Source organism: Bidens hawaiensis, unplaced genomic scaffold (assembly GCF_021521415.1).
Source record: "Bidens hawaiensis isolate Kalapana, Puna unplaced genomic scaffold, B.hawaiensis_p1.1 tig00011184_1, whole genome shotgun sequence".
Classification (NCBI taxonomy): Eukaryota; Viridiplantae; Streptophyta; class Magnoliopsida; order Asterales; family Asteraceae; genus Bidens; species Bidens hawaiensis.
Genome location: NW_027491867.1, coordinates 225640 through 251345, shown reverse-complemented (window position 1 = coordinate 251345; position 25706 = coordinate 225640). Strand labels below are relative to the sequence as shown.

The 25706-nt window shown below is 34.4% G+C and overlaps 2 protein-coding genes across 2 annotated transcripts; both read left to right on the top strand.

Moving 5' to 3' along the window:
- The first annotated feature begins 19430 nt into the window (after window positions 1-19430).
- Window positions 19431-19955, top strand: LOC143537343 (uncharacterized). The gene has a single exon (XM_077031132.1). It carries the CDS (start codon window positions 19431-19433, stop codon window positions 19953-19955), a length of 525 nt encoding a protein of 174 aa, XP_076887247.1.
- Window positions 19956-22419: 2464 nt separating this feature from the next.
- LOC143537342 (uncharacterized) lies at window positions 22420-22941 on the top strand. The gene has a single exon (XM_077031131.1). It carries the CDS (start codon window positions 22420-22422, stop codon window positions 22939-22941), a length of 522 nt encoding a protein of 173 aa, XP_076887246.1.
- Window positions 22942-25706: the final 2765 nt, after the last annotated feature.

Below are 25706 nucleotides of genomic sequence, written 5' to 3'. Positions count from 1 at the left end.
ACGAATCACAACTAAGTTTAACGAATCACCCAAATGGCGAAACAGATAACGAATGTGATAAAGGCTTAACGAATCACAAGTCAACTTAACGAATTGACTAAACGAATTGACCAAGTCAACTTAACGAATTGATCAAACGAATTGACCAAGTCAACTTAACGAATTGATCACACGAATTGACCAAGTCAACTTAACGAATTGATCACATGAATTGACCAAGTCAACTTAACGAATTACTAAGGAATGCTTAGCGAATTAAGATAACGAATCAGCTACAGTTGATAACGAATCAACACTATAGCGAATTATAATATAACGAATCAGGTTGTTACAACCGTTTGTAACAAACTTGATTCCTTTTTGCCACGTGGAAAAATGTTGTTATGGCACAAATTCCAAGACAAACACGTGTCAAACGAATCAGTTATCTAGTTAACGAACTAGATAACACGAATTGATTAACTCACACAAATCAGCTAGCGAACTGATTAACGAATGACAAGAATTGATAGCGAATCAAATTAAAGACTTAGCGAATCGCTTGAAACTTTATAGCGAATTGCCATCATCTTCAAATCTTCAAATATTCAAGAACAAATTTCCAGAAATATGAAGTTCAAACCCAGAAAAACATCAATTCCAGATCTGTAATACACACACAATTCTTAACCAAACTCAACACATAATATACCAAAATGCTCGTAATCGCAAAGCGAATTCAACCCAACACATCTCGTAACCGATTAACACCATACACGAATCAATTTTAACCAAAACCACTCCCCTGTTCACGGACTCAAACCGAAAACTCAATACACATCACAAATCCAATTCACAATTCAATTCCACACAATTGAACCTCAATTATATCTTAACTAAACCAGTTTCACTCTAATCCATCCATATTCAATCCAAATCAACCCAAATTGATTCAAATTCAAACTAAACAGAAAATAAATCAAAAATTATAATAATAACAATCAAAACCAAGTGAATTGAGCCCCGAAAGCTCTGATACCACTTGTTTGATCCCCTGTCTTACACTCGTTCTAATCAATAACTTAGATCTGATCCAGATCTATATGTTGATATTGATTATACGGATCTATCTCTTTCTAACCTCAGTTTGATTGTTATGTAATGTATATATTATCAATATAAGATTAATGTGAAGCTTGAGAGAGAGAGAATACTTTAAATATTTCTGAATAATGTTAATTCTCTCAAAACTTCAACTCTATACAAGTGAACAGTGGTCACTATATATAGAAGACGATCTGGTTCGCTAACATCCCCTAGCGAACCAGAATCTCCTTCGTTAACTTAAATTAACTTAACGAACCACCCCCTGATTCGTTAACATCCCCTAACGAATCAGGAGGGTATACATTATAAAGTCCTAGTTCGCTAACATTCCTAGCGAACTAGACATAACATAACGAATTAGATAAACAAACATTAAATATTACATTAAAATAATCAAATAAACATTAACGATAATTACAAAGACTCGAGATGCAAAACCGTGCACTAACAAACCTTGACTAGCGCCCACCGTGGGGCTTCACTAAAACTGCTCTGAATGCTGCTGGGAAAGCATTGCAAGGTATGGGACTTGTCCCACATCGGTTGTATGGCAACTGATGTGGGGTTTATAAGCCAAATGGGTTCCCTCATCTATCAGACTAGTCTTTTGGGTTGAGTTCTTCTGTTTGGCTTGTAACATTGGTATCAGAGCCAACCTCGGAGTGGTGGCCTGGAGTGAGCCAGCCGTGACCAACGAAGACGTTGACCCTTAAGGAGGGTGTATTGTTACGGACTGAAACCATTGCAAGGTATTGGACTTGTCCCACATCGGTTGTATGGGCAACTGATGTGGGGTTTATAAGCCAAATGAGTTCCCTCACCTATCAGACTGGTCTTTTGGGTTGAGTTCTTCTGTTTGGCTTGTAACACTTTTTTGCCGGTATAACGGTCGCATGTTTTAGCTTGCTCGTCCCTCCTCCCTTCCGTCCTGTTCTTGAGGTTTTTAACCAATGAAAGAAAAGGAAAGGAGAGGGAAGAAGGGAAGGGAAGGAAAAAAATTTTAATTAGGTGTGTTCTTGAGTTGTAAGGAAATTAGAGGAAAGAAAATGATAACTATGTTCTTAAGTTGGATGGAAAGAAAAGGAAAATCACACTTTTACAATTTTACCCCTCATCCTTAATAAGCAATCGTCTCCAAAAACACACACTTTTAATAAGCAATCGTCTCTAAAAAATAACCAACTAGTTTTAATTCTTTTTGGTAAATCTATGAGTTTTTTTTTAATCATCCTATAACTATAAGTTTAAAAAGTAACAGTTTAGTATAGAGAAATCAAATTAATACTCAGAGTTACCTAGATGACCGATGACCTTAGTGAAACTTTTTAAAATATTTCGTAAAATAATAATAATAATAAAAGACATTAAAAATGTAAAAACGAACCTGCTAGCTTCTCTGTATCTTCCCGTGTGTAAACAAACCCACGAAAGCATTCAATTTTTGCTCACAAATTCTTAAATTTGGTGAACCCAACCACACGTATTCAAATCTTTATCTCCTGCCAGTTTTCAGACTTCAGTCATCTTCATCACCTTCTTTTCTCTGCAATTTAATAATAAAGTTTCAGTTTTGAGCATGAGAAAAGCTAGATGAAAGACCGATCGAAGTTTTATAAAATAGGTAATATTGTAATTAGGTGTTGTTATCCTTAGTAATCAGCCAAAAATAAGAGGATAACTTATTGGAAAAATAGATCAATTTAATCTCTCCTAACTCATCCTATTCATTTCCTTTAAATCCTAAAAAAAACTCAAGAACTCCCATTTTTTAACTATCCTTAGTTTTCCTTTCCTTTCCCTTCTTAAAAAAAACTCAAGAACAGGGCGTTCGTGTTTTTGTTGTTGCTAATTTGTTTCTCTTTATTAGTCATGGTGTTTTTTCTTTGAGAATCCTTTCCCTGCCACGTTGTAGATTGTTGTGTATCAATTCAATTACAATGTGTAATTCACAAACAAAATGATATCATATTTATACACAAGCAGTTCTCCACGTCTCCGCCAATTCATGTGTACACAACGTCCTCGAACTTACAAAAAAAGATCATTGTTGTTGATAGGTAAATTACATGTTTATGTGGGCTTGGTGTGTTTCTATGAATTTGATTTTTCAAAAGGACTCTTTGTGAGAACACTTATCTATCAATATCCTTGATCTTAATCTTAAATTTCATGGTGGTTGTAGGAAAATTTCAAATGGCAATTAGTGTGTGTTTATAAGATGGGTGTGGGCTAATGTGGGTTATGTACGTTAGAGGATACATGATTGTAAGGCATTTATATACTAGTTAGAATGGATTAATAATATTAAATTATGATATATAACTTATAATTTCTTTTAGTTTTTTACTAGTTTCCGGAAGCAATTTCCACCCAAGTAAAGTGTAGGACCAGGTCGTGGATTCAAACTCAAATATATGCGATCAAGGATATATGCATGGCTCAAAATATTCATCAATAGATCAATTGAGCTTATATTTTGTGTAGAACTTTTAGTTCAATGCAAATGAATACATAATTATTTTTGCCATTTTCAACCGTTGATCAATCGTCATGGGTTTTCTATAAGATGAATTGAATTGACATTTTCACTTGCACAACTTACAACCATTAAATATATCAGTGCAAAATTGGTTACTGAAAGATTATGTTTAACATGCAATACTTATTTAGCATGACTTATGGATATTGGATAGGCTCACCTATTTAACAAAGATTAAAAATACCTTCCTGCTGTTGAAAGATCCCGCTACACCCGAAGCAACTATAAATCGATCTGCCAAACAAAACTCCAACCCCTCACGTGTGAAAGACTTGCGAATTAGGGTTGGTGTTTTTTGGGGAGAAAAAGGGCATAACTGCCCCTCACTTGAGGGACTGATGCATTTTACAACCAGACTTAACTTAACTGGGTTAGTGGAGTCGGGTTTAACTGCAAGTGAAATGAAACTACAGGAAGAAAAATTACAAATTTGAAACTATTGAACTAAAATCGCATATTTGGACAAACCATCTGAACAAAACCGCAGTTCACTCGTTTTAGGATAATAAAAGAAAACAAATAACCTTAAATCAAGAGATATAATTTCATTTTGAACATCGAGTAACTATATATTACATATAAAATACACTTTTGTAACATAAACAGAAAACAATTTATACACGATACATAGTTTATAAGCTAAAATACAACAAACAAGTTATAGGCACATATATACACATACATAACTATAAGTTCAATCACCCATTTCCTATGGATTTATCTTTTTCTTATTCTTCGCATTTTTTACCGCATTGGAGACAGAACCTGAAAGAAGCTCACCCATCCTGGTGGAAACATGCTTCTTTTTTGCAGGTATAACGGTTGCAGGTTTAGCCTTGCTCGTCCCTCCTCCCTCTGTGTTTTTGAGGTAGTCAAATTGTTGCTCTTTGTCCGCCATGAGTATTTTTTTGTTAGAATCTCTTTCCCAGTCACACTATAGACTATTGTTGTGTAACAGTTCAATTGCAATGTGTAATTCACAAACAAAATGATACCATATATATACACAAGTAGTTCTCCACATCTTTGCCCTATGTGGGCGAGTCCGCAACGTCCTTGAACTTACTAAAAAGTTTCATTGTTGTTGATGGGTAATTTACATAGTTTGTAATGGCTTAATGTTTCTATTAATATCATGGAACTGTTGGAAAATTTGATACGTGTGCATTAGTAGGTTGTTATGACACAACAAATGCACACTAATAGACATTGATGAATGAGATATCGATGTGTGATTGTGTGTATTTGAAAGAAAATACTATAGTGGTGTATCCCACATTGGTGGGATGAAAAACTTGTGCCTTGTTTTTCCTCTATAAATAGAGAGGTAATCTAAATTGCAACACACACCAAACCTTACACACAACACAAGCATTGTTGCAAGGTTTTTCCAACTTCTTCTTCTTCTACATTTCTGGTTTCTTTTATTCGAACCTTTTTCAGGTTTACGGTTAACTCCGGCAGTACTACTGCTCCGGTTGTTGTACCCTGGGAAACAACGAGTTCTCTTGGGAGACTCGAAATATTGTTTTAAGGGCCCCGTGTTCAACACGATCCTCAGCCAAACCGTTTATATTTTTTTCCGTATTGTATTTGGTTTATTTCTTTGATTATGTATTGTATTTCAGATTCTTGTATTGTATTGTATGAGTAATAAAACTGTTTGTTAATTTTCTGTTTATTTACTCAATTCACGAATTCGGTTCCTACAATCTTAAAACAATATTTTTAAAACCGTTTCGTGAAAACTTTGTTTAAATTTTCATAACTATTCTGTTTTGATCCAAACCAATTTTGTTTCAAAATAGTATATGTTTTAAAACCAGTTTTTCTTTTCTGTTTTGGTCTCAGAATCAAGAATTGGATCTTCAAAGTTGGACTTGGACAGATTCTTTCTTGGTTTAATATTCTGAAATCAGAAAAGGCTCCTTTTTGGGCTGTTTTTGGCTATCTAGCACGAGATAGCTTATCGTGAAAACTTTGTTTAAATTTTAAGAAACTATTATATTTTGATTCAAACCAGTTTTGTTTCAAAATAGTATATGTTTTAAAAACATTTTTTCTTTTCTGTTTTGGTCTCAGAATCAAGAATTGGATCTTCAAAGTTGGACTTAGACAGATTAGTTCTTGGTTTAGCATTCTGAAATCAGAAAAGGCTTCTTTTTTGGGTTGGTCCTGTTATCTCGCACGAGATAAAGTTATCTCGCACGGGATAAATTTATCTGGCAAATTTCAGAATTTTCTGAATTTTTTTTCTAAGTTACTAACTTGGTCTGTTTTCTATGTGCAAGAATGACAGGACCAACCCCATACACTTCTAATGCTACCCCTGCTGTCCATTTGACCACCCCAGCCAATATGGGAGCGACCACAATGGCTAACCATGCTGAAAAACCCGAAAAGTTCACGGGTGTCCACTTTAAGAGGTGGCAGCAGAAATTGTTTTTCTACTTGACAACCTTGAACTTAGAACAGTTCTTGGAGAAAACAGCCCCCATACCCACACTGCCCAAGATGATGCCCAAAGTGTGAGTGCTTTGGACGCTTGGAAACATTCTGAATTTCTATGTCGCAATTACGTGCTCAATGGTTTGGCGGATCCATTGTATAACGTCTATTGTGGGATAAAGACTGCCAAAGAACTATGGGAGTCTTTAGACAAGAAATATAAAACCGAAGATGCGGGAACAAAGAAATTTGTTGTAGCCCGTTTTTTGGACTTTAAAATGGTTGACTCCAAGACTGTGATCACACAAGTCCAAGAACTACAAGTTATACTTCATGAAATTCATGCCGAGGGTATGACACTTAGTGAATCGTTCCAAGTTGCAGCCATAATTGAAAAGTTGCCTCATAGTTGGGTTGAGTTTAAGAATTATCTTAAGCACAAACGAAAGGAGATGACTATTGATGAATTAATTGTTCTTCTTCGAATTGAGGAAGACAATAAAACGGCTCAAAAATCAGCTCGTGTGGAGCCAATGGCTAAGGCCAACATGGTTGAACTTGGACAATCTTCTAAGGGGGGGCATAAGGGTAAGGGTAAAATGAATAAGGGAAAGGCAAAGGTGAACCTTGGACCGAAGAAGGAGGTTGTGAAAAAGAAACCTGAATCTTCAAACTTCCAAGGTGTTTGTTACAATTGTAATGAGAATGGTAATCGTGCGAACCAATGCAAGAAGCCTAAGCGTGAGCGTGCGCATATGGTGGATGAAAATGGTGAACCGTTGGTGGCAATGATCACCGAGCTCTCGGCAATGATTGAAGAAATCAATCTTGTTGGGGACAAACCGCAAGGATGGGTCATTGATACGAGTGCGACCCGTCATGTGTGTGGTGACAAGACCCTCTTTAGCACCTTTAAGGAGGCTGCTAGTGATGCTAAGTTGTTTATGGGGAATCAAGCAACGGCCGACATCAAGGGTGAAGGGAATGTGATCTTGAAGATGACTTTGGGAAAAGAGCTTACTTTGAGCAACACTTTGTATGTGCCCGAAATTCGTAAGAATTTGGTTTCGGGTTGGTTGCTTAATAAGTTTGGTTTTCGTTTAGTGTTTGAGTCGGACAAGTTTGCCTTGACAAAGCATGGAATGTATGTTGGTAAGGGCTATGCCCTCAATGGTATGTTTAAACTTGATGTAACCGTGATTGGAAATGAAATGAATAAGGCATTTACTTCTGCTTATATTATTGAGTCTTTAAATTCAAATGTTTGGCATGGTAGATTAGGACATGTAAATTTCAATTCACTTCGTCGTTTAATTAAATTAAAAAGCATACCAACATTCCACATTGATACAAACTCGAAATGCGAATCATGTGTTGAATCCAAACTTACAAGATCATCCTTCAAATCGGTTGAAAAAATAACCGAAACACTTGATTTAATTCACACCGATGTGTGCAATTTAAAAATGTGCCCAACAAAAGGGGGAAACAAATATTTCATAACGTTTATTGATGATTGCTCAAAATATTGCTATGTATGTTTACTTAAAAGTAAAGATGAAGCAATAGAAAAATTTATCTTGTTTAAAAATGAAGTTGAGTTACAACTTAACAAGAAAATTAAACGTGTGAGAAGCGATCGAGGAGGTGAATACGTTTCACAATTTGCGGATTTATGCGCACAAAGTGGCATAATACATGAATTAACCCCTCCTTATTCTCCACAATCAAATGGCATGGCGGAACGAAAAAACCGTACATTGAAAGAGATGATGAATGCCATGTTGGTTAGTTCTGGGGTGAGCCATGACATGTGGGGGGATGCCATTTTAACGGAAAATTATCTTTTAAATAAGATACCTCTCAAGAATAGGGACGAGACTCCTTATAAGTTATGCAAGGGAAGAGAACCTTCGTACAAATACATGAAAGTGTGGGGGTGCCTTGCTAAAGTCACCGTACCACCTCCTAAAGCTCTTAGGATTGGTCCCAAAACTGTTGATTGCATTTTCATTGGATATGCTCACAATAGTAGTGCACATCGGTTTTTGGTACATGAATCCAAAAATCCAAATGTACACGTAAACACTTTCATGGAGGCGAGCCCCAATACTGTCTCGTATATTGATCACGTGTTTCCTAAGTTAGGACACACACATGAGGCCTCATCATCACGAGCGAATGATGTAGGTGCAAGCTCGTCAACACAAAATGACAACTTGGTTCATGAAGGAACACGTGAACGGCTCGAGACTGAGGATGGTGATTTAAGACGAAGCAAAAGACAAAAGGTTGCAAAATCCTTTGGTCCTGACTTCGTAAGCTTTATGGTTGAAGGTGAACCTAATACCTACCATGAAGCGGTGACCTCACCTGAAGGACCTCAATGGAAAGAAGCAATCAAGAATGAAATTGATTCGATCTTACAAAATCATACTTGGGAATTGGTAGATCTTCCAGTTGGTTGCAAACCACTTGGATATCGTTGGATATTCAAAAAGAAGATGAAAGCCGATGGAAGTATTGATAGATACAAGGCGAGGCTAGTGATCAAAGGTTTTAGACAAAAGGAAGGTCTAGACTATTTTGATACTTACTCACCTGTAACATGTATAACCTCTATAAGGTTGGTGCTTGCAATCGCGTCTTTACGAAGTTTGGAAGTGCACCAAATGGATGTAAAAACGGCTTTTCTAAATGGTGATTTGGAAGAAGAGATATACATGGAGCAACCTGAGGGTTTCTCCGCCCCTGGTCAAAAGGGCAAAGTATGCAAACTCATCAAGTCTTTGTATGGCTTGAAGCAAGCTCCAAAACAATGGCACCAAAAGTTTGACCAAGTCATGATTAGCAATGGTTTCAAAATTAATGAGTGTGATAAATATGTTTATGTTAAAAACACAAATGGAGGTTATGTTATTTTATGCCTTTATGTGGATGACATGCTTATCACTAGGAGTAATGATAAAATGGTTCAATCTACAAAAGACATGTTAAAGGCACGATTTGACATGAAAGACATGGGTTTAGTTGATACTATTCTTGGAATAAAAATCATTAAAACCAAAGAAGGTCTTACTTTGAGTCAAGCATACTATGTCGACAAGATTCTTGAAAAATTCAACAAGGAAGACAAGCGAGTGGCTCGTTCTCCTGTTGACACTACTCTACATCTATGTAAAAATAGAGTTGAGCTGGTTGCTCAATTAGAGTATTCAAGAATCATTGGAAGTCTAATGTATCTCATGACATGTACGAGACCCGATTTAGCATACGCGGTGAGTAGGCTAAGTAGATATACTAGCAATCCAAGTGTTCAACATTGGAAAGCTATTATAAGGGTGCTTAGGTACATGAGATATACAAGAGACAATGGTTTGCATTATACCAACCATCCAGCTGTGATCGAAGGGTATACTGATGCGAACTGGATTTCGGATATGAAAGATTCCAAATCAACAAGTGGGTACGTGTTCCTACTTGGTGGGGCAGCAATATCTTGGAAATCATCCAAACAAACTGTAATTGCTAGATCCAAAATGGAGTCTGAATTCATTGCCTTAGACAAATCTGGGGAAGAGGCAGAATGGTTACGTCAATTCGTGGAAGACATTCCACAATGGCCAAAGCCGTTGTCGGCAATTTGCATACACTATGACAGTGAGTCTGCAATTGGTAGATCTCAACGTTCAATGTATAATGGCAAATCAAGGCATATGAGACGTAGACATAACACGATACGACAACTACTGTCAACGGGTGTTATCACGATTGACCATGCGAGGTCAGAAGATAACATTGCAGACCCGTTAACAAAAGGCTTAAGTACGGATAAATTTTATAAGTTGTCGAGAGGAATGGGACTAACGCCCGCGATAAAGGAAGTATGAGGGAAACCTAACTTAGCAGACTGGAGATCCCAAGAGCTAAGTTCAATAGGCAAACTTAATCATATGACCAGAGGCAGTCACTGTGGGGGAGTACCCCAAAACCAAAGGGAGTCTTGAACTTCCTAGTCCTTTCTCCTAGGGGAGTACCCTAAAACCAGTGACATTTGGGAGAGGTTAAGCATATTAAGGTTAAGTGCAATAACCATGATGCTTTTAATGATTCATGGGAATCACCTATGTTAGAGAGAAGTGTGGTCGCTTCGAATGGAATTGTGGGGAGGCGCAATTTCCTAGAGCTCTCGCAGAACCAGGACCGCGATCCATGACCATAACGGACACAAGAATGAGGGGTTGACCAAACCAGGGAGAGTATTGTGTGAAGGCATATTGTCGTCTACACAAAAGGGGGTCTATTCAAAGTCATCGCGACTACAAACCGCTAGGAGTCTAAGTATGCTTCACAACGGAAGGTTCAAAGGGTAACACCTACCTATCCGGCAATACTCAACTGCTGAAACTTACTTCGAAGAATCGATTTCCATTCATGTGGGGGATTGTTGGAAAATTTGTTACATGTGCATTAGTAGGTTGTTATGACACAACAAATGCACACTAATAGACATTGATGAATGAGATATCGATGTGTGATTGTGTGTATTTGAAAGAAAATACTATAATGGTGTATCCCACATTTGTGGGATGAAAAACTTGTGCCTTGTTTTCCCTCTATAAATAGAGAGGTAAACTAAGTTGCAACACACACCAAACCTTACACACAACACAAGCATTGTTGCAAGGTTTTTCCAACTTCTTCTTCTTCTACATTTCTTGTTTCTTTTATTCGAACATTTTTCAGGTTTACGGTTAACTCCGGCAGTACTACTGCTCCGGCTGTTGTACCCTGGGGAACAACGAGTTCTCTTGGGAGACTCGAAATATTGTTTTAAGGGCCCCGTGTTCAACACGATCCTGAGCCAAACCGTTTATATATTTTTTTTCCGTATTGTATTTGGTTTATTTCTTTGATTCTGTATTGTATTTCAGATTCTTGTATTGTATTGTATAAGTAATAAAATTGTTTGTTAATTTTCTGTTTATTTACTCAATTCACGAATTCGATTCCTACAGGAACTTAGTCTTAAATTTCATGGCTGCTATTAGAAAGTTTTCTAATATCATATGGCCGGCAATTTGTGTGTGTGTTTTTATAAGATGGGTGTGGCCTAATGTGGGTTGCATTAAACTGGAATAAAAACATTAAGTAATTTATTATAATTAACTTTTAATTTCTCTTATTTTTAATTAATTTTTGTTATATACATTGAATTTGTATTATATATTAATGACACTTACTTTTTTAACAAAAAATCTGAATTTTCAGATTTTATATGTGGAACAAAAAAAATTAAGTACTATCTAGTTTTTAATTTCATCACTCTCAAACTCTCGGTAAGTAAAATGTTGGTAAGACTAGTTTACGTTAAGCTTACTATAATAAATCAAAATAGCACTTTCAGTTCAAGTTAGATTGAATGATTATTTTTTTTATTTATCAAATGGCAATAATGTTCTTGGAAATTGGGTACACCAATATTGTTTATTAATGTTAGTTGTGTGTGTTTAAATGTAAACTTCAAAATTAGCTAATAAATTTTAAAAGTAAAGATTTATAATGAGACAAATAAAAAAGGAAATATGGACAATTTTAATGGGATGGAGGCAAGGCCGGCACTGAAAAGACGTAAAAAAATTTTGGGTCAAAGGCGAAAAATTTTGTGGGCCTTAAGTAAAAAAACATTTTGTTGGGTTTAAACAATTTAATTTTATATAAACTTACTTGATTATGATTTAAGTTGTGTAAAAAACTTTTGTACAAAAATAAACTTAAAATTGTCTTAAAATAAAACTAGAAGCCACAACCTTTTGGTAAAATGTCATACCCCTTTACCATTAGACCAAATTAGTGGTTATGTAATTGTGTTGAAACATTGACTATATATATTTTTTTTGGTAAAAGTAATCATATTTTTTTAAAAAAAAAAATCCGGGCCTAGCGGGGTGTCGGGCATGTGGCCGTCGACTACCTCGCCATGCCTTTAGGCCGGCCCTGGACGGAGGTAGTATATATTAATACATAACAAGAAGATGTTTCACTAATGTAATATTTCAATAGTTCTATAAAAAACTTATAACTTACTATTGTTGGTCCCAGACTCGTACACGTGAGTCACGTTTTGTAACAACGAAACTTAAAAGAGGGTTGCCCATGGATTTAAACACACATTAGTAATTTTATCTTTTAAAACTAACAGATGTTTGCAAATCGATTGATCATAATGTTTACATAGCGTGTGTTATATAGGAATTGAATTGTATAAGGATGAGATGCATCGATTGGAGTTTACGCAAATTTTTTAAGACAGAATAGAAAATAAATAGCCTTAAACCATAAGAATTCGTTTTCATACTGAACACATAAACTATCTATAATATATATAAACGAAGACATAAAAATCTTATGTGTCGCGATGTGGTCGCTCCCCCTTTTTTTGAAGTCACCAGATTTGCTTTATTTTTAAATGGAGCATTCTCATGCATTTGACCCGAATTCATGGGTATGGGTCTTACCAAACCCAGATATTCCTTAATCGGGTTATAACATCTCATTAAATTAAAAATTATTCTCACCAAATTATTGATTTAAAAATCCTATAAAATAGGATATAATAAAAATTAATATCTTATTTATTTTAAAAAAGATATATATATATATTATTTAAATTAGAAAACCAATTTGATAGTAAAAAAATAAACGAGTCTTGGGTCTCATCAAACCATAAGTTTATTATTAACTTTCATAAATATTATTTATAATTAAAAAACCAATTTTATAATAAAAAAAATAAACGGGTTTTGGGTCTCATCAAAACCATATAGCTTTTAAACCGGGTTATAATATCTCATTTATTTGTGAAACAATTTATTATCAAACCATAAGTATATTATTAACTTTCATACAATAAAATACAAATTCAAAAAATAAATAAATATTAGAACAAACAATATAAAACAACCCTCGTAATACGGGGGATAAAAACTAGTTACATATAAAATATATTTCTGTAACATAAACGAAAAACAATTTATACACCCAAATACATAGTTTATAAGCTACAACACAACACATATATTAAAGGCGTAGAAAAACACATAACTATGAGTTAAATCACCGTGAACTATTTGCCTCGGGATTTATCTTTTTCTTATTCTTCACATTTGTCACTCCTTTTGAGACAGAACCAGCAATACACTCACCCATCATGGTGGAAACATGCTTCTTTTTTGCTGGTATAACGCTCTCAAATTTCGCCTTACTTGAACCTCCTCCATTCGTATTTATGTTGTTGCTAATTTATTGTTGGTCTGCCATGGGTATTATTTTCAGAATCTTTTTTCCTGTCACACTATAGACTATTGGTGTGTATTAGTTCAATTACAATGTGTAATTCACAAACAAAATGATATCATAATTATACACAAGTAGTTCTCCACATCTCCGCCAAGTCATGTGTGCGAATCCACAATGTCCTCGAACTTACAAAGAAAAAAGTTACATTGTTATTGATGGGTAATTTCATTATATTTGATTTCCCAAATTTCAAATGGCAATTTGTGGAGATTTTTACATATTTCCCCTTAACAAGACACATAATTACATATATCCCCAACCTTAACAAATCAATTACATATATCCCATTTTCATATAAATTTACTCATTTACCCTCATCAATATATAATACCCACAACCAAATTGGAATGTTTCATGTCAAACCTAAATCTGAGCATCTTTAGTTGGGTTTGTTTATAACCAGCCGGAACCACCACTACCTCCTTATCCACCGTCACGAGCCGCCACACAAGAAGCCATGGATATCACGAGCCGCCACCGCCACACAAGAAGCCACCATGTTCAGATCTGCACAAGCTCCACCATTGTTGGACCACTGTTCAGATCTGCAATACCCGTGGCGAACCAAGGCGGAGAGATGGATGTTGGTTAACCACATGAACGAAATCCTACGGTTGTTTCTGTCGATGAACTGTAGGGTATTAGTAGTCTTTGGCTGTAGTGGCATGGTCTGCAACATACAATATAATCTATTTTGTTTCTTGAGAAATGGTTGGTTAAGAAACTATTTTGTTGATTCCTTTGAGGCTTTGACATATAACTAATAATCAAATCATTTAGAAAATTTGGCTGTGAAAGTATGTAAAGAATCATTTTGTGTATATAAGGGTAAAATGAGAATTTAATAGGTTAATTTTAGTGAAAAGGGGAAATATGTAATATATGAGTCTTAGAAAGGGGAAATATGTAATTTAGTTTTTTAGTTTGAGGAAATATGTAATAAATGATTTTAGGAATGGGATATATGTAAATGCCCCTTTATAAAATGGGTGTGGGCTAATGTGGGTTACGTTAGATGGGTGTAGACTAATGTGAGTTTTCACAATCATTTCTATGTTTCGTAAACAGTTTCCTAGCATATGTTCATCTCTAAGCTCATGGTTTATTAACATGTCAAATCAAGAACTCTAAGAGCCAAACATCTTTCGTAATCATGTACACACACCTGGGGCGTACCTGAATGAGGTGTGGTCGCACCCCATAAATTTTTATTTTTTTTAGTATATATATATGATTTAATCTTGAGCTTCTCTTTAAAAATTTTGACATTGACCCCGTGCAATTTAAAATTTTAAAATTGACCCATGAAATTTTAAAATCAACTCTCAAGAAATAAGATTTTAAAACTATAGTGCAAACTTATTATAAACTAATTAACATATATAAAATAACTAAGTGCGTTTTAAACTAAACTTATCTTTAAATACTATTAAAGCAATACAATTTTGCCACATATCCTTCTACTAGGGTGTCTATCTAGGCCTCCATGTCATCTCATTTCCATTCTAAGACCCTCTAATATGCTGCCATGTGTCATCTCACACACTATTTAAACCTTAGAATTTTTCACCATCATTTTAATCATTTTAATTCTCTCTCTCTCTCTCTCTCTCTCTCTCAAAATAAACCACATACACCATTTACTATTTACCATGTCCTCTCTTATTCATTCCACTGCCGACTCCATCTTTGGTATCCCACATGTTGCTACCGGGGTCTTTATGGAAACCCTAGGTGGCGGTGGTCGCCCGGTTGTGTTTTCCGGCTAACCTACTGCTGTCGGGTTCTATTTGGTAACCGTAAGTGGCGGTGGTGATCCAGTGGTGTTTTCCGGCGAGTATACGCAACCGCCCTACAGTTTTCGGGTTCTATTTAGAAATCCTAGGTTGCGGTGGTTGTCTGGTTGTGTTTTCCGGCTAACCTACTGTGTCGGGTTCTATTTGGAAACCCTGGGTGGCAGTGGTGGTCCGGCGGTGTTTTCCGGCGGCTGTACGCGACCGACCTATCTACTGCTTTTGGATTCTCTTTGGAAACCCTAGGTGGTGGTGGTGCTTCGGTGGTGTTTTACGGCGGCTGTACATGGCTAATCGAGCATTAATTGAAATGCCTCGTAACAAAAATCGAGCAAGGTAATATCTTTGTGAGGCAATTTTGTTTTTTTAAGTAATGATAAATCCAAGATTAAGAGTCCATCCACTGTTGTTCATTGTTGATAGAGTTTGATTTGGCTTTGTTGTAGGTGAATATTGGGTTGTCCGGCAAGGTAATATCTTTTTCCGGTAAGGTTTTCCGATATGGTTTTATATTTATTTTAATTGTTATTTTTAAAACGATTACAATTTCGAATTTTAAATTCCAAATTTAAGTTAAATTTGAAATTTGTAAATGGTAAGTCAATATTCCAAAACGTCTAAACTTACCATCATTACAATTTATTATTTTCTAAAACGATTTGATTTAAAAAGTTTAAATTTCCAAATTTAAATTAAAGTTGATTTTTTTATTTAATTGCTGGTCAAACGTTTAAGTTGGTAAGTTAAACGATTTGATTTAAAAATTTTAAATTTCCAAACGATTTGATTTAAAAAGTTTAAATTTCCAAATTTAAATTAAAGTTGATTTTTTTATTTAATTGCTGGTCAAACGTTTAAGTTGGTAAGTTAAACGATTTAATTTAAAAAGTTTAAATTTCCAAACGATTTGATTTAAAAAGTTTAAATTTCCAAATTTAAATTAAAGTTGCTTTTTTTATTTAATTGCTGGTCAAAACGTTTAAGTTGGTAAGTTAAACGATTTGATTAAAAAGTTTAAATTTCCAAATTTAAATTAAAGTTGATTTTTTTATTTAATTGTTGGTCAAACGTTTAAGTTGGTCAAACATTAAAGTTCAATTTAACTTTAAGTTGAACTTTTTAAATGGCTAATTAAACATACATTCATAATGTCTAAAATTACCAACACAAACTTTAAATTCCTAAGTTTTGAGTATTTCCTAATTTTCACACATAACGAGATATAAATGTCACAATTAATGCTAATGAATGTCATCATTTGGTTATGGAAACTGTTTAACAATTAATGCACTATAAAAATTTGAAATATTATTTGAAATTAAATTCAAAAAAAAGATATATTACAATTGGTTATAGGAAATTTTTGTTTCCATTGTCAATATTATTATGTTTATTAGTTTTCAATCTCCACAATCTTTCTATCTTATACGTTTGACTAATTTATAATTAGACATAAATGTCACAACTAATGATAATGAGTTTGTAACAAAATTGAATGCAAATTTCAAAGACTGTAATAAAATAATATTAATTATGGATCGCCTAAAAAGGTAATAATTTCAAGGTTACATTATGCCTTGGTTTTTGTAATATTTTTTGTATTTAGGATCTTTGACTATAACAAATTTCGTTTAACAATTTTGGTAAGCAAATTTATAACTTAAATAAAAATTTATTATATTATAATTTAATCAAATCATATAATAAAGTTGTAAGTCATTATTTGTAATTATTATTTTTTACGTGTATTCAAATTAATAATTCAAATATCAAATAAATAAGTTGAGTATAATTTATTTATTTTTGGAATTGACTATGTGGTTCGGCGTTTTCTAAAAGTTTTAAAGTTAATAACTTTATTTAATATTGTTGACCGACTATTAGTTTTGATAGTTCCTAAAATTTTGATAAACATATTTATAACTTAAATAACCATTTAATATATTCTAATTTAATTCATTTTTCTAATATAAACTCAACATAAAATGTCAATTTCTTAAATACGTGTCTATTACATTTTCTGTTTTTACGGTATATTCATATACGTTCGTTGGTAATGTCTTTAATAATATTCTCATTTAAATATAACAAATAATTTTCACGTTTTTAATATATTTTTAATTAAAATACGTGTATATATGGTTATATGTTTTGTATCATATTTTTTCACCTTTAAATATTTTTAAATTCAACATAAAGTTTTTTAATCTTTCCAAATTTATTTGAAAATTCAGTTATTGTAAAACGTTTTTATGTTTTGCAAGTTTAACAAAATATTAATGTCATTGATTTAAAAGTTTGTTGCAAGATTGGTAAAAAATTTAAAAAAAAATCATAATTTTGAAGTTGACTAATTCCATTTTTTTAATATTTTGTAACTATTTTGAAATATTTCAAAACGGGTTGTTTTAAAAGAGTATCAAATTTGTTATCTATAAAATTACGACCAAAAAGGTTTTTATTGATATATCTTTTCGGTTTAATAGTTTAAGTTATAAAAATGTTTTATGTTGTCATTTTACTTTGTTTGCTGTTGTATGTTATTTTGCTTTAATAAAAACAACAATTTAATAAAAACAACTTTATTAATGTTCAAATGTTACTCATTATTAAATATATTTAATTTGGATGCTATTGTTTTATTATATTTTCAGGTGGTGAAGCAAAATGAGATTCTTTTGGTAGAATGTTTGAAGAAGTTGATGATGGTTTAATATGAAAGAACATGTTTATGTTTTATGTTGATTTTTTTGATTGTTCGATGTACATTAACTTATTGTAACTTTTAACTTTTAATATCTAGAACATGTAAATGGCTAACGTTTTGGTCCGAAAGTTTGAAGAAGTTTTGTGTTGCTTGAATTTGTTGTTTAAATTTATTATGTTTATTGACATGTTTTTCCACCCGTGTGTAACACGGGCTATACCCTAGTTAACCATTAAACCCAAATGCTCAATAATTTTAAATAATTTGTTATAGTTTGCTATAGTGGGGCCCAATAATTGATAGTGAGTAACGCTTGTTACCTATCCACATTGATTCAAAACGTTGCATCCATCCGGAGCATTGTCATTGACCCGAAGTGTCATAATGAACCGGATCCCTGTGGTTTACCCTAAGCTTTACCATTCAGGATATAGAAGTCGAAAGCAACAAAAGACAAGTATAAAAGAGATATTGATTGTCTCCAGTGTTCCGCACCAACCCACAACTGCCACAACACATTTTTAAGTTCAAATCCATTTCATTTCATTTTGAATTGTTATTGTTATTTTTGCTATTGTTGTAAGTACTATTGTATTTATTATTGATTTTTCCAATGTTAATTTATTTAAAGAATAAACCTATCATAAGTTTAATAAAACAAGAATGCATATTAAGTTTGTTCAAATAAAAATGTTTGAATTGAAACAACAGAAAATAATGATTTGATTAAAGATAGCAATGGGCCCAGATTTGAGGTGGGTTGATTATAAAACTTTGCTTCTCCGGCTCAAAATCTGTCGAGTACCGAGCATACACGCGGGTTAAATATACTGGTTGGTTTATTAAAAACTCCATCAAGTGACTATTAATAAATTAAAAAGTGAAATGCGGTTTTTCAATGTGATTTGTTTAAATTTGTTATTTCAGTCCAAAAGTTTAAAGTTTCATTTTTATTGCAATTTTCACCATTTTTGCAAGTTTCATTGTTACCATTGCAATTTTTGTTAACATGTGACGAAAATCGCAACGAAATGAAACCTTATGGACGAAATTGCAGCTTGAATAAAACCTTAGGGACGAAAATAACAACTAAACAAAACCTTATGGACGAAATTGCAGCATGAATAAAACCTTATGGACGAAAATAGCAAATTTTAAACTTTTAGACTTAAATATCAAATTTTAACAAACCACAAAAATAGAAACTGCGGTTCTCCGTAAATATAATAATAAGTTGAAAGTATTAATAACAATATTTATTCTTCTAATAAAATGTTGATTAAAAGCTTTCAATAATGTTACAAAAGACACTAGCCGTTGAAACTTATTTTGAGCAAACTAGCCGTTGCACCATGAACGGTCATAAGACAGCTCATAAGGGCCTAAGTCCAACCTTCAGCCCTGTATATATATATTAACACAACCTTTCTCTTCACAATCTCATCCTCATCGAACCCGCCTTTAACTGTAATTAATCACACAACAAAATCACACAAACATGGGTCTTTCAAGCGACGCTCAATCGCACCACAAAACCCACAAATTCTTCCTAATATGCAACTACATCTTACTCGGGGCCGCTTCGAGTTGCATATTCCTAACTCTCTCCCTCCGCCTATTCCCCTCGGTTGTTGGCGCACTGCTGGTCCTCCTCCACGCCATCACAATCGCAGGAGCAATCTCGGGTTGCAATGCAGTGTCCGCAGGGTCACATAAATGGTACGCGGCCCATATGGTGGCCACGGTCTTGACCGCGATCTTCCAGGGGTCTGTTTCGGTTTTAATTTTCACAACCACTTCGAACTTTTTAACCGCGTTGAAGTCTTATGTGAGGGAAGATGATGCGGCTGTGATACTGAAGATGGCTGGTGGGCTTTGTGTGTTGATGTTTTGCTTGGAATGGTTGGTTTTGACTCTTGCTTTCTTCTTGAGATATTATGCGTTTGTCGATGGTGCCCGGTCCACTGATGTGAATGTGTCGATGGAGGACCCGAAGGCATGGACACCGCCGTTTCGTGTTTAGATGTATCAAATTCGTTTGTTTGTTATTTAATTTTGAACTTATGATATGATTTAATTTATTTATTTAAAATTGATGTTTATGTGCAAAAGGAAAGAAACTAAAGTTGGAGAACCTCAATTAGCCTCAATGTAAGTTGAAACTGATGTGGCTGCGTCTTAAAATTCAAACTTACCCCATTCTAAACGAGTAGAATTTCGCTCAGTTTGTTCAATTGTGGCTTAACGTACGAACACGAACGCTGCCTTTGTTCAATTGTGTCCTCACACGTCGGTAATGTGTTCGTTTAGTTCATTAAAGTTGGTTACATATGTTAATTTGTGGTTTACTTCCGGATTTTTGGGTGATTTTGTGTTGATTTATGTTAATAGTGTCCATTAGTGTCCATTAGTGTTCGTTGCTTCTGTGTACAAAATTAATGAACGAGCACGGACGAACACAAACAAGCTCAATTCCTTAATGTTCAACAAACATGGACACGAAAATTACGCAAAAATCCTTGACTACAGGAGATGAAGGAGGCGAAGATCGGATATATAGGGTATGACGTGGACTGATGCCGGCAGATTATTCACATCATGTAGCATTGTTTTAGGCTTGTTCAGATCGGCAGGGGTGGATTGTGGATATAATTCTACACAATGTCAATCAGACAACCCGTTGACATTTGTTGTTTTTGATTAGACTCGTCAACGAAGGCTAACATATCTTTGACTATATAGGGTATGACGTGGACTGATGCCGGCAGATTATTCACATCATGTAGCATTGTTTTTAGGCTTGTTCAGATCGGCAGGGGTGGATTGTGGATATAATTCTACACAATGTCAATCAGACAACCCGTTGACATTTGTTGTTTTTGATTAGACTCGTCAACGAAGGCTAACATATCTTTGACTATGTGTTTGGATGCTAACACGTCGTTGGCCATATGTTTTGAAGCCTAACTAGATAAAAATAAGCATGTCTGATCGGTATATTTGAAATAATATAAAACTTTATATATAAAAAGTTATAAAAGAAAAACAAAATATAAGTGAAATTAGTTGTAGTAATATAACATTAAAAAAAACAAATAAAGGGCTAACATGTCTTTGAGTCTTTTGACTATTTGGATGCTAACACGCGGTTGACCGCGTGTTTTGAGGCCTAACTCAACTTTGACAATGTGATAGGAAATCTAACACGTCTTTGATGATATGTTTGTATAACAACTCCTCAAAGAGAACATTTTTAGAATTCTAAAGAGAACATAATATTTTTAGAATTCTAACACATAATCAACGCTAAGTTAAAGAGAACATTTTTAGAATTCTAAAATTTTTAGAATTCTAAAATTTGAGAGACAAATATGAAATTTCTTTTCAAAGTATGTCCATTTTAAAAATTTTCCCATTAAACTAAACCATAACCCAAAAAGCCTCCAATGGTCTGATTTTGGTTACACAAATCAAAGATAAGTCAACTAAAAACTGGTGAAAGAGGATTTAACGAACTTCGATTGAATTAATTCAGATACATTGAAACCAACTTGTCGAACGTTTAAGAAAAATTTTAGTAAATGACTATTTTATTTCTATTTTTCTTTATCTTTAAATTATTATATTTGTCCATTTTAGCTTAAAAATTGTTTTACTCGTTTTAATTTGATTTTTTTTTGGTTTTTTACTTTCTCAAAATATTAGCTTGCTTATATTAGCTTGCTTATCATTGGATTATCAAGCGATTAAATCTAGTTTGATTATCTGATTTACAGATTCAATTACCTGTTGAGAGAACAAAAAAGGAGAGACGACCATTCGGTTAACTTGCTTATCGTCAATGTAGATTAAAATCCAAATAAAAAATATGTTTAAACAATGAAAATATTAACACTCTCATCAAATAAAGATTTATTAAACTTGGGTGTAAATAATATTTTTAATGTTTGTTAGATTTTTTTAAAAAGTCAAATACATTATTATTTACACACCACCTATAGTGGGGATTGAACCCATGACCAACACTTTGAAACTAAACCACCTTTGCCACGGTAATGTTTGTTAGATACATATGAAAATTTTCAAGTTTGTACCTTTATATGCGAACATTAATCATAAAAATAATTATAACTAAACTTTTAATACTTAACCGTATTAGAAACTTAAAATTGTTAAAATTTACATTTTAAAATAAGTTTACAGTTTACTTGTTCCCTGATCAATTCAATTTAGTAAAATTAAAATTGAATTAATACTTTAACATAATTTAAGATTTTGCATACTTTTCCTTTATACAAAATCAACAAAAAGCACTAGCCGTTGCGAAATTATTTGAGTAAACTATCCGTTGTAATTCAAACGGTCATCACAATTCACAGACTTCAGACCCTCAGTCCTTTATATATAAATAGCCATTGCGAAATTATCACCATTATATCAAATCTCAAGCTTTGTTTTCAATCTGATCACACAACTAAATCATACAAATGGGTCTCACAAGCGACGCCCAATCGCACCACAAAACCCACAAATTCTTCCTAATCTGCAACTACATCTTACTCGGGGCCGCTTCAAGTTGCATATTCCTCACTCAGTCCCTCCGCTTATTCCCCTCGGCTGTCGGCGCACTGCTAATCCTCCTCCACGCCATCACAATCGGAGGAGCCATCTCGGGTTGCAACGCTGTGTCCGCAGGATCAAATAAATGGTACGCGGCCCACATGACCGCCGCGGTCCTGACCGCGATCTTCCATGGGTCCGTTTCGGTTTTGATTTTTACAACCACTTCGAATTTTTTAACCGCGTTGAAGTCTTATGTGAGGGAAGATGATGCTGCGGTGATATTGAAGATGGCTGGTGGGCTTTGTGTGTTGATGTTTTGCTTGGAATGGTTGGTTTTGACTCTTGCTTTCTTTTTAAGATATTATTCGTTTGTCGAAGGCGGTCGGGCCCGCGGGAAGGTGTCGGCCGAGGATACGATGATGCGGACAATGCCTTTTCATGTTTAGAGAATGATATGGGAAATTGGAAAAGAATGAATTCAATTCTTTTCTTATGTTATTTTGAACTTGTTTCTATGTTCTTTGAGAAGTTGTCTATGGTTTAATTTAATTTATTTTTTGAAATTGAACTTGATGTGTGTGTATAGTGTTTTTCTTATGAAATGGTTTCTGTTTACAATTTAGTAAAATCGAACCTGATGTGCCTAGCATTTTTCTTATGGAAAACAAATTCAAAAAAAATAAAATAAAGGGGTACGAAAACCTCAAATAATAATTAATGTCAAATTTGCAGATTTGATTCATATGATTAAGAACATGTTTCCTGAAATGATAAGACACCAGTCACGGGTTCGTTTACATATAGTGGTTACAGCTCATATTACAATAAAAATTTGTTTATTTAAATAAAAGACGACATGGATTTTCATTTTAGTGAAGAACTAGGAGCTATTAGCAGATAATACATGTACCGGTAATTTGTTTATTTAAATAAAAGACGACATGGATTTTCATTTTAGTGAAGAACTAGGAGCTATTAGCAGATAATACATGTACCGGTAATGTGACCACTGAAACTCCTGTTGACTCAATTGTTGCGTGGCCTAAGAAACGAGCCGACAAATCGGTTTGAGTAAGACTAGTTGGTTTATTTCCTATATATGTAGATGATTCAGGTCAAGAATTCATCAACAGAGTTGTAATTAGTTTTGAAGTTATTAGATGATTCAAGTCAAGAATTCACAAATCTTCGTTGCTAGTGTTCGATTTAATCGATAGTGGTTAAGCTCTTTCCACTTGTGTTCATTCCAAAGCAGTGTTCGTAGAGATGGGAAAATCGAGTAGGTATATTTCAATCGAAAATTTGAAGTTTGGTGCCAGTACTATACCGAAATCGGTACCAAAGTTTTGAGTTTCGGATACCGGTACCAGAAAGGTACGGTACCAGTTTTTCCCAAATTTTTACAATACCAGTACCTAACCGAATATTTCGGTACCGTGGTACCGAGCTCATCCCTAATCTGAAGTCAAGACCAAATTTGTGATCGGTACTAGGGTCTGACTAAGCCGTTGACACCACTTTGTCGTTGCTCACTTACAACTCATGATCGGTACTGGTCACAGCCGTCGCGGGAAGAAGATTGTCGTTGCTCACTTACATCTCATAGACCAAGCCACGCAGTGAATAAATCATGACAACCGACGAAGTTCATAGGGTCGCCATCGTAGCTCGCGTCACCAGTGTTCTCGTCACCGGTTTTGGATCGTTTGGTTCTTAAATATGGATTTGGCTTTTTTTTATGATTAAGGGTGATCAATAAGCACTTTATCTAAATGAATACGAGGTGATTCCAAAGCGTTTCAAGACTGGGCGAATGGATAAAAACACTTGGTATCTCAACAACGAAGCATCAAATCATATAACGGATAAAAATGTATTTTTGAGAACTGAACGGATGGGTTATGGGAAAGGTGAAGTTTGGAGACGAATCTTGTTTTTGTTTTGATATTCAGGGAAATGGGCCAGTCTTAATTGAATAAAAAACGAGAGAGCAACGCTAACTGGCCTACGTTTACTACAATCCAAGCTTACATAACTATATCATAAGTCTTGGTCAAACAATGAAAGGTGGATACGAGATTCACATGAAACAAGATTTGTGAAACATTTACAAGGACCAAGAGCCGATTATACAATGTTTGCCTTTAGATAGCAAGTCCTGGTACATGAGCCAACATTAGAATGAAGTACGTTGTAGGTCGTGATCTTCAAAGAATTAGATTGAAAGAAAACATGCTAAGTACGTATTTGATTTCACTCAAAGATCCAAGTTTCAAAAACCAATGTATAAAGAAGTGTAACATCGTGAAAATTTCGGGTTTAAAATACCAAGTTTGACAGTTAAAGGACCAAAATGACAGGTTCTAAACTCCAAGGGCTAAATTGAAAAATCTGGTTTCTAGACGTTAAAATGCATAAACGGAGGCCAAAACACATAAACGGAAGTTAAAACGCATAAACAAATGTCAAAATGCATAAACGGATGTCAAAACACATAAACGGAGGTCAAAACGCATAAACGATGGCCAAAACGCATAAACATAGGTCAAAACGCATAAACGGTGGTCAAAACGCATAAACTAATGTCCAAACACATAAATGGGTCAAAAAAGCTCGAATGGACGCCAAAACGCATAAACGAAGGTCAAAACACATAAACAGAGGTCAAAACGCATAAACGGAGGTCAAAACGCATTAACAAATATCAAAACGCATAAACGGTGGCCAAAACGCATAAACATAGGCCGAAACGCATAAACAGAGGTCAAAACGCATAAACGGTGGTCTAAACGCATAAACAGATGTCAAAACGCATAAACGAATGTCCAAACGCATAAACGGGTCAAAAAAGCCCGAATAGATGCCAAAACGCATAATCGAAGGTCAAAACGCGTAAACGGTGGCTAAAACGCATAAACGGTGGCCAAAACGCATAAACAGAGGTCAAAACGCATAAACGATGGTCAAAACGTATAAACAGATGTCAAAACGCATAAACGAATGTCCAAACGCATAAATGGGTCAAAAAAGCCCGAATGAACGCCAAAACGCATAAACGAAGGTAAAAACGCATAAACAGAGGTCAAAACGCATAAACGGAGGCCAAAACGCATAAACATATCCAAAAAGCCCGAAGGGAGATCAAAACGCATAAACGGAGGGTAAAACGCATAAACATGGTTATGGTGTCAAATATGAGGTTATGGGTCAA

What these genes read in the sequence shown, in the direction of transcription:
- LOC143537343 (XM_077031132.1), top strand. Translation starts at nt 19,431, where the DNA reads ATGGGTCTTTCAAGCGACGCTCAATCGCACCACAAAACCCACAAATTC.
- LOC143537342 (XM_077031131.1), top strand. Translation starts at nt 22,420, where the DNA reads ATGGGTCTCACAAGCGACGCCCAATCGCACCACAAAACCCACAAATTC.